This window comes from Hypanus sabinus, chromosome 4 (genome assembly GCF_030144855.1).
Source record: "Hypanus sabinus isolate sHypSab1 chromosome 4, sHypSab1.hap1, whole genome shotgun sequence".
Lineage (NCBI taxonomy): Eukaryota > Metazoa > Chordata > Chondrichthyes > Myliobatiformes > Dasyatidae > Hypanus > Hypanus sabinus.
The window spans coordinates 163,002,125-163,020,248 of NC_082709.1; the positions used below are offsets into that span (position 1 = coordinate 163,002,125).

Genomic DNA, 18,124 nt, shown 5'->3' on the forward strand with positions numbered 1-18,124 from the left:
CTTCTAAAATAGAAAATTTGGATGTTATTTTGCAAAATTTCTTCCAGATTTACTTTGAACTATAAGGTTCAGTTTCAGAGTCCGTCCACTAGTTAATGTGTGCTAGCTATATACATACTGTAATCTTGAAATTAAAATAAGCCTTGGTGTATATCAACCAAATTTAGCTTTGTCCATCATATTGAAGTAATGCATTTAAAATACTGTTCTGCACAGTTCCGAGGCAGGCTTTAATTGTAAATACCCTATGATTATAATTAAGCAGCTGGACTAATAATTAGAATTCCAAATCAATTATTAAACAGATGAGTCTGACTACCACATAGGTAACTGGGAAATTAAAATTTATCTAATAAACATAGAATTAAAATACTTCCTTGAAACAGACAAACACAAAAAATTTCTTCACTAGGTTTTGTTCCCTGGAGACTTGTTCCTACATGGTCGCAACTTTCAATGATACCACATACACGAAAGTGATAAATATTTAATTGCCCTCAGAAGTAATTTCCAGCCAGATTCAAGTAAAACAGTTTTCACACCACCATCCAATATAGAGTACCTTCCTAATCTCAAGTGTTAGTTATGCTGAGTGGGAGGGTTGGGGTGCAGGACTCAAAGCACTAGATCAAATTACCCATATTTTTCAAATGGTAACTTTCCACTACAACCATTATGCAGAGTTCAAAGTTCAAAATTCAAAATAAATTTATTATCATATATGTCACCATATACTACACTAAGATTCATTTCCTTGCAGGAATTCACAGTAGCATAAAGAATCAATGAAAAACTACACACAAAGACCGACAAGTAACCAACATACAGAATAATATATATTCATTGAAAAGTAAATTGACCACAATCTTCAATTGATTGTATCAATGACCTTCCTTCCAGAAATGCAGATATATGGTGATAGTTCTGCTATGTCCAGTTTCATTCATAACTCCTCACCTGCGACAGAACCTCGGCACCATTCATAAATTCTACTTATACCAGAGAAGTGAATGCCACTGATCATTTCTAGCAAAACAGTCAATCAACTCCCTTATTTTCACCAAATACTTCACTATCGATATCTTGCAAACTTAACTGAGCTAGCCAAATGAATATGGCCACAAGAGGTGGTCAGAAGGTTGATATTCTGTGGAGAATGACTCGCCTAATACCTTCCCAAAGCCTTTCCAGCATTAACACAACACAGATGAGGCATCTGATGCAAATTTGCCACTTCCCTGATGAAATTAATTAGTACCTTCACTAATCACTTCCTCCATCTCTGGACCACTGAATGTTAGTTAATGTGTATCATCTGAAAAATGAACTGCCCCAACTTACCAGGTCTCCTTTGACAGTATCTCAGAAATCCACCACTGTCACTTAGAAGGATAATGGCAGAAGGTACAAGAGATCCACAACAGCTTCTGCTTCCTTTCTACATCTTTGCCTTGTCACATACAGTGCTGCTTTATAATTAATGTGTTTCTTCTCTGAAGCTTTGACCAAATCCTGGAGGTTTTTGGGATATACTGCCCCATAAGAGCTGCAGTGGTTGAAAAATGTAGCTAACTTGGTTGAAAACAACAGCTAATGGTGAAAAAGGAAGTAAATTGTTGACAAAGGTAGCAAATCCACACTGCTTCAAATGTAATTAAGAATGGACAGAAACTGTGAAGGACACAAGGAAAATGTTATTCCAAAACAACGTTGAAAGCAAATTTATTTTCAAAGTATGTCTACCATATCCAACTCTGAGATTCATCTTCTTGCAGACTCCCACAAAACAAAGAAACATACTGGAATTCACAAGAAACACACAACAAAGACCAATAAGCATGCGTGTCTGAAAAAGAACAAATCATGCAAATATTTCCAGAATGTAAGCAGAATATATAGAACATGAACAAATAAAGTAACCAAAATCTACTGATGCTCAGCTTGCTGTATTGCGTATTTCATCTGTTACATACCCGTAACTGGGTGTCTGACCAGCAGAGAAAGAAGAATTTGTTGCAGTCTGGTGGTACCAAACTGAAGGTGTTTATTAATAAAAATAAGCAAAAGCCATATCAATAATGCAAATATACATATAAAACAAGTTAGCAGTAATAAACCTAAAAGTGTAGGAATAATAATAATAATCAATATTAAACACGCTCTATCAATGTCTAAGGGTAAATAGTTTGTCATAGAAAAGTATAAAGTTCAGTTCATGAGCGCTGATGTAGTTAATGGTTGTTGTAATCGTTAGAGAGAAAAAGCGAGCGAGATGTAACAGTTACAGTCAGGCAAACCTTCCTTTACTTTCTTAATCCGTCGTATCGATGTGGTCATTCCGTTATGACCTCTCCGTCCTTCTGCTAGACCGTTCTTCGGTGGTGGACTCGTCACCCTGGCATTTGTGGACACACACACAAGTCCCCACCGGCCCTGCTTTTACACTGATAGCCTTAATGACCGACCTCCTGGTTCGGTCTTCAAAGCCCCCACCTTTCTTGTGGGTTCCAACACTCAATAAGTGTCCACTGGCGTGTCTGGAGGGTGTTTCGCCAGACCTGTCTTTTTATCCCTACTAATGGGGACTCAGCTATTTATCACTCCTGAATGACTGTGTCCATCAAATAAGGCCACTCCTTCAGTCCACTGAGGAATGTTTATGAGCAAACTATTGTCCTTGCAGCGAAACAGTAAATAATTCAAAAAGGAGTCACAACACGGTTAATCAGCAATTTCCCCCTCTCTCTTATCTGTCGCTGATGTTCTTGCTTGTTTTTCCGTCTCTCTTTCTCATGGTCAGCATAGCAACAGTAATAGTTTGTGGTTCTTAGGAGGGGATGGTTAACTCTGTACCCCATTGTCCATCAGGTCTGTTCATCACTTATAACACATCAAAAACGTTCAGTGAATGCTTCTCACTCTCAACAACCAGAGGTGCTTAAGTCCCATTCCACCAGCTTCAGAAAGAGTCAGTACCCTGCAACCGCCAGAGACTGTTGTCGAACAGTTTCTAACTAGTATCAGTCGTGTGCACTTGTGTGGCCGTTAGACACCAGAGCAAACAATTTTAAAATAGTGCTAATTGAGTTTGCTTGCATTATGGGCTGACAGTCAGAGAATCATGAAGTAGCGGGTTTTGATATTTTTAAAAATATCGACTGTGCATGAAGGCAATGCAGTTTGCCCTGATTTTGTTTATTTACAGTCAATAAAAGGAACACAGCAGTGTACTTGCTGGATGAGCTCCTTTGTGATGACTGTTTGGAACTAATAGTTTTATAGTACTGTAGTGGTATTTGTAGTGTTCTAATCTGTTCTATATTTCACTTCAATATGTGATTTGTTTCTCAGTTAAATGGTAGTTCGATTTTATTATACCTTTTTAACTATTTTCATGAAACTTCAACTAATTGGGGCAGCCACTCAATTGGATCAAAGTGATATGTCCCAGTTAACCAGAATCGTCTGCTTATATTCCATGAAATGAAATATTCAGGTTCAAGTTTGGCCAGAAAATAGTAGGTTATGATTAGGTAGGTGCAAGTGCATTAAATGTTAGTTAGTTCCTCTAACCCTTAATCTGCTTTTTTTTCCCCTGGTTCTTTTCCTGAAAATAATTGCAAGTAAATGAATCTCAATATGGTAACATAAGGCATAGGAGCAGAATTTGGCTATTCAGCCCATCAAGTTTGTTCTGTTATTCCATAATGGCTGATTTATTATCCCTCTCAACTCCATCTCCTATCTCCTCCCCATAACCTTTGACACCATTACTAATCAAGAAACTACCAACCTCCGCATTATCACTCCAGTGTTTTGGGCTTAATGCACAGTAATTGTACCATTGCAGCCATACTTAATTTTATCAGAAATGATATGTTTGCAATGAATGATCAGTTCATTATCTGTGTATTCAGTGATGCTGAAGAAGAGAAAAAAATCTGAAGCAGATCTCTTAAGCACATTTTTAAATTAGAGTACTATTTACAGCTAATCCACCAATCTGACAAAGGTGAAAACTGGTTTTGCATTTTTGTCCATGACATATGCAGTCACCTCCTTCCCAACCTACTTTATTAAAGAGGACTCTCAGAACTCTCAACATGGATAAAATAGGCTCTCAAGACTTTTCAAAAAAAGCCCGATCCTCTGGGCATTCAGATCGTGAGAAGTTTCACAGTCAGAAGTCACCCTTTCTCACTGTGGGACACATGACACCACGATAGATCATTTTAACCACTGCAGTTTACCATAAGTTTTATTTTGTGTATGCCCTATTCAGAATCAATTTTTAAGCTATTTTATGGGAGATACAGCCATGTTGTTGGAATATACAGAAACAGTATATACATGAATCAATAAGGAATATTAATGGTTTAAATGTTTTCCAAATAAACTATAATGGAATTGGGCAGAATCAATGTGGATTTGGGAAAGAAAAATAATGAAGTACTTTTTGAGGACGTGCATAGTAGAATAGTTAAGCGGGAACCAGCTCACTATTCTACTGTGTATTTAGCTTCCTGGAAGAATTTGATGTGGTTCCATGCAGGAGGTTGGTTAAAGTGAAGACGATATGAAATTGGAAGAAACATGCCAAAATATATTGAATATTGAACAAAAAGGAAAGAATGGGAATAAACAGAACTCCTTCAGATTAGCAGTCTGTGACAAGCAATTTAAGGCAGAGCTGTGTGGTGTCCAGCTTTTCACAATCTATGTGGGTGATTTCTTATTTCCCTATTGATAGAAAATTTAGTGGTATTTTGAGTACTGAGGTGGAGTAAAGTGAATTGAGGGAGATGTAGACAAGCTGAGGGAATTGGATGAGGGTATGCAATATCATGTGGAGAATGAGGTAATTTATTTCAGTGCAGAAAACAGAAACACACAGTATTGTGGAATACTCTGAAAACACAGGGAACGACTACGACCAAGAGCTAGGATAAGAGGCTCTGAGTGTCCAATGTGTTGGTGTGGGAGAGCGTTCTCCAGCATTAAAGGTTTACGAGTTCACCAAGCAACGTTGAAGTGCTATTCCATCCCAGTGGATGATGATGAAATTACTTCAAGCACAGAAGATGTGGTCTTTTCAACCACTGATACACAAGCCACAGCGATTCGCTCTGGAGAGAGTCATCATACTCCAGGTCAGACGAGAGATAACCCAGGTCAGGTTGCAGACCACGGTACCCAGATAGATTCTTTGCATGATGGCGGTGGTGAAGTGGTAGAGAAGAAGAGGAAGGTCAAGTGGCCAGCAATGGCAGATGAGAAGGCTTGGCGTGTGTTTGATGAGGATATCAGTATGATGTTGGAGAACACTCTCAGGGGAACATCAAAGAGAAAGTTGGAGGTGATGGGCGATATGATTTATAATGTTGGAAAGTACAGGTTTGGTTGAGTTGAGTTGAAGAAAGCAAAACCTACACAGCAACCAAGCAGGTGCCAGAAGGAGATTAGTAGGTTGAGGAGAGAGCTTAGATCGTTGAGACAGAGATGGAAGGTAACAAGTGAGGGTGACAAGCCAGGGCTTGCTGATCTCCGAGAGCAGTTTCAAATAAAGTCAGCATCACTCCGTTGTGCAGAGTCACAGCGTAAAAAGTGAAAGGAGAGAGAGAAGGCAAGAAAGGCATTCTTTGAGAACCCTCACGAGTTCACAAAGAGATTGTTTGAACCAAATAAGAGTGGGCAGCTTAACATCCCACAACAAGAACTTACTCTAACGAACAGTGGGAGGCTCTTCTGCTTGACATTTCTGGGCTTGTGAAGCCTACCGAGCCAGGAGTGATCTGTCCGAACCCAAACTGTCAGAAGTTGAGCAGTTCATCAAAAAGGCAAGGTCAGGTTCAGTGCCAGGATGTAATGGAGTACCGTATAAAGTATTCAAGAAGTGTGAAGAGCTGAGGAAATACTTGTGGAGATTGTTAAAGGTGGTGTGGAGACAAGGTGTTGTTCCTTTGTCATGGAGTGAGGCTGAAGGAGTATACATCCCGAAGGAAGAGATTTCTATTACGTTGAATGAGTTCTGACCAATTTCACTCCTGAATGTAGAGAGGAAGATTGTTTGGCATTCTCGCAGAAAGAATATCTTCATTTGTGATAGAAAATGGAGTGGTAAATACATCTGTGCAGAAGGCAGGAATACCAGGCTTCCCGGGATGCCTTGAACATACTAGTATGATGTGGCATACCATCCAGGAGTCGAAAAGGTTGAGAAGAAATCTGGCTGTAGTTTGGCTTGATCTTGCAAATGCGTATGGTTCTGTTCCCCATGTCCTGATTGAGTTTGTAATGGAATCCCTATGGATTCCTGCTAAGGTGAGGAACTTCGTTATGCAGTACTACAACGATTTCCGGATGAGGTTTTCCACTCAGCAGTTTAGGACTAGGTGGCAGAGCTTGGACATTGGTATCCCAACAGAATGTGCGATTTCACCCATCCTTTTTGTGTTAGCCATGGAGGTCATTGAGGGCTGCAGAATCAGTGGGACCAGGTGTCGCACTTGATGGCAGAGCGAAGTTGCCACCAATACGTGCGTTCATGGACGATCTCGCCCTTTTGGGTCCTAGCACGGAGGCAGTGGGAAGTGTACTATCTAGACTCGAGGAGCTAATGGATTGGGGACGAATGAAGTTCAAGACCAAGAAGTCAAGGAGCCTTGTTTTTAGGAGAGGAAAGCTGGTTGACTTTCATTTCACCCTTTGTGGAGAGGAGATTCCATCCATTCAGGACCAACCAGTTAAGAGCCTCAGGTGATGGTACATAGGAGCTGAGAGACACCAAGAGGGTCCAAGAGACAGGAGAACAGAAGTCTGATGTCTGCCGACAAGTGTGGTTTGCCTGGCAAGTTGAAGTTGTGGTGCTTGCAGTACGGACTGATGATGTGGTCACTAACTCTACGAAGTGGCAATGTCCTATGTTGAGGCAATGGAACGGAAGATCAACAATTATGAAGAAGTGGCTTGGAGTACCGAGCAGCCTCACTGATATTGCAATCCACAGTAGCCAGACAAAGCTTACCATCCCAGTGCAATTCCTTGTTGAGGTCAAGGTAGCCAAGGTGGGATCATTCTTGATGCTTCGAGACTCAAAAGACCTGTCATCAAGAACATCCAGCTGGATGTGAGATCAGGCAGGAAGTGGTCAGCCTGGGCAGCAGTTGATGAGGCAGAGTCTAGATTGAAGCACAAGGAGACCGTTAGGGCTACCCAGCTAGGCCACCAGGGACTTGGATGGACAACGCATAAGTGGTGGTCATCTTCTACAGGTAAGGAGCATTGTGAGCTTGTAACGCATGAAATACGAGAGGTAGAAGAGGTTAGCTAAAGCAGCTGGCCTGGCCAAACAAGGGGCTTGGACCTGGTGGGAAAGTGTTGAAAAACGACATCTATCTTGGAATGTCCTGTGGCAGATGGAACCACTCCGCATTTCTTTTCTATATAGAGCAGCGTATGACCTGCTCCCAACACCTGTCAACCTCAGCACCTGGTATGAAGATAAGACAGACAGGTGTGCTGCTTGTGGTGAGAAGGGACCACTTCAGCATATTTTGAGTGCATGCAGAGTCAATCTTTCCAGCGGTATGTACACTTGGAGACATAGCAACGTTCTCAAAGTTGTAACAGAAGCGGTTGAGCAGAGAGTACTGCAGCACATCTTATCTCATGCCCCATGCTGCACAGAACATGGCATATCATTTGTGAAAGAAGGCTCTAAGTCAAGGGTGTACAGCACAGGCCCACATCAAGCAGACTTTCTTCAGCCAATGATTGGTGTGTCAAGGCCGACCTGGATGGGAAAGGCTGTTTCCCGGAGCAAATAGCTTCCACCACAATGCGTCCAGATATAATCGTCTGGTCAGACACCAGTAGAGTAGTGGTTATTGGTGAACTCAGTCCCCTGGGAAGGGGCTTCATCGATGAAGCCCATGAGCACAAGTTAACCAAGTATGCAGAATTAAGATCAGAGTGCAGAGACAGGGAAGAAGGTCTCATGCTATCCATTTGAAGTAGGGTGCTGTGGCTTTATTGCGTTCACTTTCCAGAAGTGGCTGCATGACCTTGGCTTCACTAGAAGAGAGATCAAGTCAACCAGCAGGGCTGTTGCTGAGGTAGGATCATCATGGGTGTGGACCAAGTACGTCCAGAGGGGCAGATAGTCAGACAGTGTATCCATCTTTTGTAAACTCTTCAGTAGCTGCATAGATACCTGAAGAATGGACTGTCTGTTGGATGGAAGCGACCAACAACTCTGCCAGAGGCAGATGCCAGGTTGTTAAGCTCACTAGTGGGAGGTGGCCCACCACCTCAAGGGGGTCTTGATCATAAGCGGGCGGAAACTCCTGAGGACAGGTGGCAGATCAACTGGTGATAGCACAGGACAGTTAACATCTTTGTCCACGTGCATTTTCAATTCTTTGTAAATGGCAAGCAAGAAATTGGATGGCATTAATGTTCAAAGGAAGCTGGGTGTCCTTGTGCACACGTCACTGAAACCCAGTGGATGCAATAGGAGAACAGGAAGGTGAATGGTATGTTAGGATTTAATATGGGAGTGTTGGAATAAAGAGTAAGGGATTCTCACTTCATTTGCACAGGGCTGTGGGGCAGTGTGCAAGCACTGGTTTCATGGAGTTATGGAGAGAAAGAACATACCGATAGTACATCAATCACGCATTTAAACTCATCCAATGCTCTTTCCCTTTTATTTTAATTCGCCCTACAAGCTCCTTTTTAAGGACAGGGAACACAGCAAAGATTCGTTATTTGTACATATATGTACTTTGATAATAAATTTGACTTTGACTTCATTTATTTACTCTTTCCTTGCACCTCCTCCCTCATTGCCATTAAGGGCTTCGAACAGTCTTTCCAGGTGAGGCGATTCTTCACCTGTGAGGCTGTTGGGATCGTATCTACTGCTTCCGGTGTGGCCTCCCGTATATTGGTGAGACCCGACGTAGATTGGGAGACGACTTTACCAAGCTCCTTTGCTCTGTCTGTCACAAAAAGCTGGATCTCCTAGTGGCTACCCATTTCAATTCTACTTATCATTCCCATTCCAACATGTCAGTCAATGGCCCCCTCTACTGTATTGATGAGGCCACGCTCAGGTTGGAGAAGCAACACTTTATATTCTGGCAACACGAGTGAATCTGCAGATGTTGGAAATAAATAAAAACACAAAATGCTGGCAGAACTCAGCAGGCCAGACAGCATCTGTAGGAGGAGGTAGTGACGATGTTTTGAATTTGGAAGGAAATCCATCCAGGAAGAAACCCACTTGGTCACAGTGCAGACTCTGCACGGACAGCAGAGGAAGTCAGGATTGAACCTCAACCCCTGAGTAAGAGGCAGTAAACCGGGCAACTGTGGCCATTTTTCTCCCTCACTGAGTGCATAATCAGGGTATTCTCTTTTTAGTTGAATTACAGTAATATCTTAATTTCTCATTCTTATTTACCATAGTGAGCTAATTATTGTACTTACAATTTCTTTTTCTATTATACTTGCATTGAAATGTTGAGATTCGGCATTTGTGTGCATATAAATTACATATTCTTGAACTTTCTTGCAGACCTCATCGGTATCATTCTGAACCACAGCCAAAGTGCAGAAGAGCTCCTAAAACGCAGGAAGGTTCTGCATAAGGAAATATTAAAGTACCTAAATAAACAAGGTTTCGAACTTCCTCCATCGTTGGACAAACAGAAACTTATTGATTACGCTTTGACCTATTGGACCAGAGAGCCATCAAAGGCTGAAACCAATCTGCAATTCCCGCACCCAATACCAATGGAAGAACCGGAGGAGGCAAGGAGACAAGAGGAGCAACTGCGAAGGCGAGAGCAAATAGCGAATCCACCACAGCGTGCAAAAGCCATGGAGTTGGACATGCATGTGAATATTTCACAGGTAATTTATGTGCATCAAAAGATATTTGGCTGCATGTGGAGATTTTAATGTTCTTGTGTCTGAACTGTTAGAATTTCCTTATGATTTGTTTTCATTGCTCATAGACTTGAAAGATGCTCTTCCATTAGCCAAAAACCATAATACTTAATGCTATCCAGAAAAATAACTAAGACAAAATCATTGCAATAGTTGTACTTTACAAGAAAGTGTTCTCTTAAGAACCCCATGATATACTTGAAATGGAGGTTGTTTCTTATTAGATTAATTTTTGGGAGTGTAAAAAAGAGCTGTGAAATGGGATGAAAATCAAGTTGCTGTAACTAACAGAATGGTGGATAAGATCAGTGTGGCAAAATGATTATCATATTTCATGTCTTTACATTCTTACCTCACTTGGCTCAGAACTGATTGGCACTTAGATTTGTAATGTTGACAGGTACCTGGAGCTGTGATGGAAGGCATAATATAAATGCTGTTCGTTCATCAAAGCTGCTAACTCATTACTTGGGGTATTGTTTCAAATTTAACATAGGAAAGAATTTTCTACACTGAGTGTTTACCATCTGGAATACACTGTCAGGGGTAGTAGTTGACAGAGTTTTAATTCTATAGATCTAAAAAGAACTGGTTAAGTATCTAAAAGGAATGAATTTAATGGGCCATAGAGAAACAACTGGAAAGTATTACTAACTGGGGTTGAGCTGAATTGTGAGCTTGGAATTCTGAAAGGAATTATTCTGTCATTCTGTGAAATCATATTCCTTTGTTGAATTCAATTAGAAGAAATCACCAAATATAGTAATACAAATGTGGTGAAATACAAAATCAAGGTCCAAAGTAAATTTATTATTGAGGTATGTATACTGCATACAATTCTGAGGTTTGTTATCCCACAGGCAGCCACAAAAAAAGAAACATCATGGAAACTAATTGAAGAAAACATCAAATACCCAACGTGTGATAAAGAACAAATCATGCAAAAAGCAGCTTTGAACATACAGAATATTAAACATCAAACTGCGGAATGCACCTTAAATACATACAAAGTGCTGGAGGGACTCAGCAGACCAGGAACCATACATGGAGAGGATTGAACAGTTGATGTTTCTGCTGAGAACCTTCATCAGGACTGGAAATGCAGGAGGAAGAAGCCAGGACAAGAAGGTGGAGGGACAGGAAGGACTACTAGCTAGAAGGTGATAGGTGCAGCTAGGTGTGTGAGGGGATGACGTAAGAAGCCTGGAGATGATGGATGGAAAAGGCCTTAAGACATTAGAGAATTAGACCATTCAGCCCATCAAGTCTGCTCTGCCATTCCATCATGGCTAATTTATTATTCCTATCAAGCTGATTCTTCTGCTTTCTCCCTGTAATTTTGGCATCCTGACTAATCAAGAACTTTCCAGCCTCCATTTTAAATATACCCAATGATGGTCTCCACAGTCATCTGTAGCAATGGATTCCACACATTCACAATGCTCTGGTTGTAAAAAAAATCAAAAATAAAATCCTCCTAATCTAAATGGACATCCGTCTAATTTGTCACAGTGTCCTCTGGTCCTAGACTCCCATACTGTAGGAAACATCGTCTTGACAGCCACTCTATCTAGGCCTTTCAATATTCAGTAGATTTCATTGAGAGCCACCTCCTTTCTCCTATACATCACTGAGTACAGACCTAGAGCCATCAAACACTCCTCATACATTATCCTTTCCATTCCTGGAATCATGACCCTCCTCTGGTCCCTCTCCAATGTCTGCACATCTTGTCTTTGAGAAGTGGCCTGAAACTGCTCAGTTTGCCAACTACAGTCTCACCCATGCTTTATAAAGCCTCAGCTTTACATCCTGGCTTTTATATTCTATTTCTCCTGAAGTGAATGCAAACATTGTATTTGCCTTCCTGAACCAGTGACTCAACCTGCAGGCTAATCTTTAAGAAATCCTGCAGGAGGACTCCCAAGTCACTTTGCACTTTTGGTTTTTGAATTTTCTGTGGTTTCACTCATTCTACCAACATGCACGATTATACCCTTCCCTACACTACTCCATCAGCAGTGTTACGGGACCATGTTGAGGAAATGGGGCTGCATTAGTTGACCTTCAGCTCTTGAGAGAAGAAAGAAGTGATAGGTAGGTCACCCCTAAAATGCATTGGGCTGAAACCTGGTGACTGTCAGGAGAAGAGAAAAGAACCCTGTGTGTACCCCTGTGGCTGTTCCCCTCAATAATAATTACACCACTTTGGATACTTCTGGTGGGGGAAGGAAGTCATAGCAACCAGGTCTCTGGTATTACGTCTGACCCTGTTGCTCGATTGAGAAGAGGAATGCAGTAGTGATAGTGGATTCCATAGAGGAGCAGACAGGAGATCCTGTGGATGTGAAGGAGACATAGAGATGGTATGTTGCCTCCCGGGTGCCAGAGTCGGGGATATCTCAGTTCGAGCCCATAGCATTCTAAAGGGGGAGAGTGAGAAACCAGAAGTCATGGTGAATATCGGTACAACAACATAGATAGGAAAAGGGAGGAAGTCCTCACGAGAGAATATAGGGAGCTAGAAAGCTGAGAAGCAGGACCTCCAGGGTAGTAATTCAAGGATTGTTGCCTGTGCCACACACCACTGAGGGGAAAAACAGGATGATTTGGCAGATGAATGCATGGCTGATGAATAGTTGCAGGGTTTCAGTTATTTGGATCATTTGGATCCCTTCTGGGGAGCAATGACCCGTTCAAAAGGACCCGTTACACCTGAATCTGAGAGGGGAACAATATACTTGTGGGCAGATTTGCTTGAACTGTTGGGGAGGATTTAATCTAATTTGATAGGGGGATGAGAGCCAGAGTGACGGGCTGGGGATGGGCAGTTGGTAATCAACTAAATGCACTGTGTAGTGAGACTGTGAGGGAAAAGCAGGCAGATGATAGGGCAATATTAATCAGTGGGATGAATTTAACTATAACATTGGGACAATATCAAAAATTGTGATGAATATGTTTTATTAGAATGTACATAGTATACAGGATAAGGTAGATGATTTTGTAGTGCAGTTAGAAATTGGCAGGTATGACGTTGTGAGCATCACTGAGTTGTGGGAGATTAACGTCCAAGGATACATAATATAATAAATGGACAGAGTGCTACCAGGTTTGGATATGGCGCAAGTGCAGAGTGAGAGACACTGAAGCAGGATGGTAGTCCATAGATCTTAACATGAACAGTATTAAAGGGAAACTAAACAATAAACTCTGGGCCAAACAGGGCCGTTAACTAAAACCCTCAAAAGCAACATGAAGCCTAGACTGCGGCTGTAAAGAACATCTAATCATTAAATGAATACCACCAGTCTTCAGAGTCAGTTGACCTTTGCCTTACTCATCAGTGTTGGCACATGGCCAAGTGGTTAAGGCGTCGGTCTCGTGATCTGAAGGTCACTAGTTTGAGCCTTGGCTGAGGAAGCGTGTTGTGTCCTTGAGTAAGGCACTTGACCACACATTGCTCTGTGCCAACACCAGTGCCAAGCTGTATGGGTCCTAGTGCTCTTCCCTTGGACAACATTGATGGTGTGGAGAGGGGCGACTTGCAGCTTGGGCAACTGCTGGTCTCCCATAATATATATTTTAAAAAAACCTTGCCCAGGCTTGCGCCCTGGAAACGTATCAAGGTGCAAATCCATGGTCTATCGAGACTAAGAGGCCTACACATACACACTACACACTCATAAAGCAATGCTGTTAAGGGGGCAGTTGAAGTTGTAGATCCAGTGGGAGTGAAGGATAGGTGATCTGCTTCCAGGTTAGGCTTGTGTGCAGCTTTCAGGGGAGCCTGCAAATGGTTCTGTTTCCATGGCCTGCTGCCCTTTTCCTTCTCGGTGTTATGGGCTTGGAGGTTTGACATTGTCTAGGTTAATTAAGGGTAAATGTGTAAGTGATACACATTGCACCCACTGTGTACCAGCACTGGAGAAAAAGAATCAGACTTTGTCTTTGATGGAGTCAACTTCATGGGTGGTGTCGGATAAATCCACGTTGAGTGTTTCAAGATTCAAGATTGCTTAATGTCATTTCCAATACACAAGGGTGAAGGAGAATGAAATAATTGTTACTCCAGATCCGATACAGCTCAAAAATAATAATGTTTTCATATCACCAAACAAAAATAATAGCAACAGTAAGATCAAGAACACAATAATAAAAATACCCAATAAATATAAATACATTAGGTACAGAGATGTTAGGGGGTAAGTTTTTTATGTAGAGAATGGTGAGTGCGTGGAATGGGCTTCTGGCAACGGTGGTGGAGGTGGATACAATAGACTCCTGGTATTCAATGTATTTATCTTTGTTGTACTGTTCAATTTTTTTTTAACAGAAAGCTGACTTTGTTCTTTTTTCTTCACACATTCCAGTATTAGCAAGTGGTAGTTGGAGTCTCAGAAGGTGAACAAATGGGCAAGGCGTCTGCGAATGGTTCTTCCAGCTTCTGAACTCTCAGAATTCTTCCTTTGGACAAAGTGTGGGACTTCTGGGTCGATGCAATTCTTCACTTTACCTATTGTGTTTTTGAACAGCTCTTTGGGCTCATCCACACACCAATCTGAGTAAGCAACTAGAAAATCAGGTATATTAATCTTCAGGTGAAAGCTTCTTTATGAACAGCTTGTAATTATGCAACCCAATGAGTCTGTTCAGATGACAGAACTACATTTGCTTGTTACTATCATTTCAGTTAACTGATAGATTTCCTCCATGATCTAAGTGTAAATTTTGTTTTGATATATTTTTACTTGTTGGCGGTTTGATGTTTATTTTTTAGAAGCTTTCTTTTTGACACATGGCTCCGAGGTTGTATCCTCGGTTGGTTTTTTTTGGACATGCAGAGGGATGTCTCCAGACAGGTATATGTAGTTCAGCACACTAACTTTTCTTGCTTAGTAGGGTTTTTTATTCACAATTTTCAATTTTTAAGATAATTTTTTGAGGCATTGTAAGTATTATTACTTTGATGTACCTGTGTATTTTTGAATAATAATAATAAAAAGATTTGAGAAAAAAATGTATCTGTTCTGTTACGTACTCGTGACACATGACAGTGGTGCCCTTGTCACGTGACTGGGGTTGAAGCTATACTGGACTTGAGGTATGGTCTTGTGATGGTGGAGTGATGTCATTTTCCCGCCAGTAGAGATCATGTGACAGGTTATAAAAGGAAGACCCCACCCTGTGAGGAGGGGCAGTTCGTAGCTGGATTTGCCAAGTTGACTTCATGCCACTGCGTGATTTAAGTGATGACGCAGTTTAGTTGAAAGATGAAGTTTTATCTAATGCCTAAAGTTTAAAAGGTCATTGCCAACAGGTTCTTTACGATTCTGCTAGTTCGAGAAATTAGTGGAGAGTGAAGATCGAAGTTCGGGAGTTAAAGATCGAGGAGAATTGCTTTCTACGGTGAAACGGATTTCGACCTTTGTTTGATCCTTATTTGGAAGGATTTCGTTGACTATCTTCGTGTTAATCCCTGGGTTTTACCAGAAAGGATTGAAGATAGTGAGGAAGGAAAGGTCAGTGCCTTCAAGCCGTTTTGTTTCGTATATTCTTTGTGGGAAGTTCGACGTCGGGGATCGAAGCAAGCGACGTGAAAGAGAACCTAAATCGTCTTATAATGTCTCTCCTTTTAAATGGACTGTGAGCATATTGAACTTTTGGCAATACCACTGTAAAGAACTGTTTTTGCAATATCGCTTTAAGAACTGTTTGAGCTGCCGCACCGCAGTTGGTTTCCGGTTACGTTAGTGTTTGTTTACTTTTGGGGGGTTTGTTTTCTGTGTTTAATAAACGTGTTGTTTGTTATAAAAAACCCTTGCCAAACTCATATATTTATTGTTGCCTGAATACGTAACAGTTCAGATGACAGAACTACAAACCTGTAACAATGAATTAAGTGCACTTCCAAAGTAATTTGTTTTGGAAACCATTTTCAGTTTTATAGCCTGAAAGGATTTGAAATTTGTGTGGATTTATGTAATGGGTGGCCATTTTCCTGCATAAATGACACGGGATAATAAAATTTAAAAATGACCCTCCTTCTGTATTTGCAAATATTTTCACATATGGAAGTTTTAGCAACTATTGTAATCTTAGGAACCTATCTTCTACTTAAAAAAAAATACAACAGTACTGTGCTGAAGTCTTAGACACATAATCAAGTTAGGACTGATCAGACACCTCCCTGATGGTATTGCATGATGGATCAGAATCTGTTTGTACTTCTCAGCATTGAGGATTCCATTAATTCTGACCAGATCACCAACTCCATTTGCAGAAATGCAGGCCCAAACCGGCAGGGAACCTCTGACATGTTTCCTGTTGGCTGCAGACACGCATCTGTGTATCGCTCTCCAGCTTTTCCATAGACAAACTGCCTCCTGTCTGAGCCAAAAATTTCAAATTTTGACTTGTCATTCCAGAGTAGTTGCTGCCATCGTTCAGCACACCCGTCCTGGGTTTTTGTGTGTAGGCGAGTCTCTTGGCTTTGTTTCCACCTCGAAGGAATGGCTTTTTGGCAGCAACTCTTCTATGAATATTTCTGACAAGACTTCTCCAGATTATAGAGAGGTGTACTTGGGTTTCAGTGGTTTCTGTGTGTTCAGAGCTGATAGCAGTACTGGACTGCTTCCGAGTTAGAAGGGACATTAGTTTGGTGTTTAAGCGTCTCCTACACTCCTTTCATGTCTGACCACTGCACTTCAGATTGTCAACCTTGCCTGTTTTTATGTGCTGCTTCAGAATAGATTGGACAGCACATCTTGAAACCCCTACCTGCCACAACATTTCTGCTTGGGAGAGACATTGCTGACGCAGGATGACCACCTTGTAGTCTTGTTCCTAAGCTCATTCTTGTCATGGTGTAAGAATCGATGATTTGAAGATTAAGCTCCCACATCTGCCACAATCTCACCTTTTAATTTGGTTGTCCTTTGGCCAGTTTGATTTCTGTTTCAGTTAATCAGTTTAATGCAGTCAACTCATTGCCATTGATCATTAGCATCCTGTTGAACTTGGTTTGATCGTGCACTGGGCTAGATACATACTAAGTAATCAAGATTTTATTTGAAAAGTGGTCTTTTACTTGTATGTTACTCCAAAGAACTACAAATATTTCTTGGTAACATTTAATTTTTTTGGAAAATGAACGTTTAGAAATCTAAAATGTGCTCTTTTCTACTGACACTCTAAAGCAGGAGGAAAAAAAACATCTGAAGCAAAATTTGTATATAAAATCTAGACTGCTTAAGTCTCTTGCACAGAACTATAGTTATCTTAAAAAGAAAACTGATCTTTCAAAAAATGATTTTGGTATGAAAATGCTTTGTATTATTTTTAATCAACCGATCAATATATTTAGAGAATGACAATTTGCATCATTTTATTTAAACCATTAGTACATATATAAATTACTTTTGTCAAGGCAATATAGAAAGGAGCCTCACGCAAGCACCGATTTAAAAATGGAAGCAACTGGAAAATCCCGCTGAAAGTTTTTAAACAATCAGTTGGCAATGATCCCGCCCCGTGTTCAGATGACAATACTACAGGTCTGCATCAAAGAATTAAGTGCACTTCTGAAGTCGGCAGATTTTGGATAGGGAAGGACAGTGTGCTGAGGTATATCAGCTGTGACTATGATGAACAGGCTCGAAGGGCAAAACAGCCACTGGTGCTCTTATCTCTTACCTTTTATGTTATCATTTGTATTAAATAGAAGCTTGTGTTTAAATGGGACATTTATTAGAGTTTTTATGTTCTCAGTGACAGTGACGATGGGTCTCTTTCACCTAAATGTGCTTTTGCTTGTTTAGTAGATAAAGCTAACTTTGAAAGTCATAGAAAGGATACAGACCCCACCTAGGGGGAAAAAATTATCGGAGGAATAGGGATATAAGGTGGGGATCTTTCTTAACTGTTTATAAATGTGCTGCTTCTGGAGACGGAACATAAGCAAGAACTCTTTACTTCTTAGTAACGTTGATAAAGAAGGATGTTCTCAAATCACTATTTTCTATGTTATTGTCTGGACTTTGGGTTTTATGCTTCTCTGGTTATTTGATTGTTACACTGTAATTGTCATTGAAGTAAATTAGTTGGATAATAAAGTTTGTATTAATCATTAACTCCTGCAGCTAAATATTGTAAATGGAAAAGTAATACA

At 40.8% G+C, this 18,124-nt stretch overlaps 1 protein-coding gene across 1 annotated transcript in view; it reads left to right on the forward strand.

Annotated features, from left to right (window-relative positions):
• Window positions 1-15,988, forward strand: part of LOC132393438 (uncharacterized) — a 52,491-nt gene extending 36,503 nt beyond the window's left edge. Inside the window, exons 4-5 of the mRNA XM_059968666.1 lie at window positions 9,581-9,918; window positions 14,328-15,988. Of these exons, the coding sequence (XP_059824649.1) occupies window positions 9,581-9,918; window positions 14,328-14,333 (344 nt within the window). The 3' untranslated portion in view covers window positions 14,334-15,988. The remainder of the gene's footprint in view (window positions 1-9,580; window positions 9,919-14,327) is intronic.
• Window positions 15,989-18,124: the final 2,136 nt, after the last annotated feature.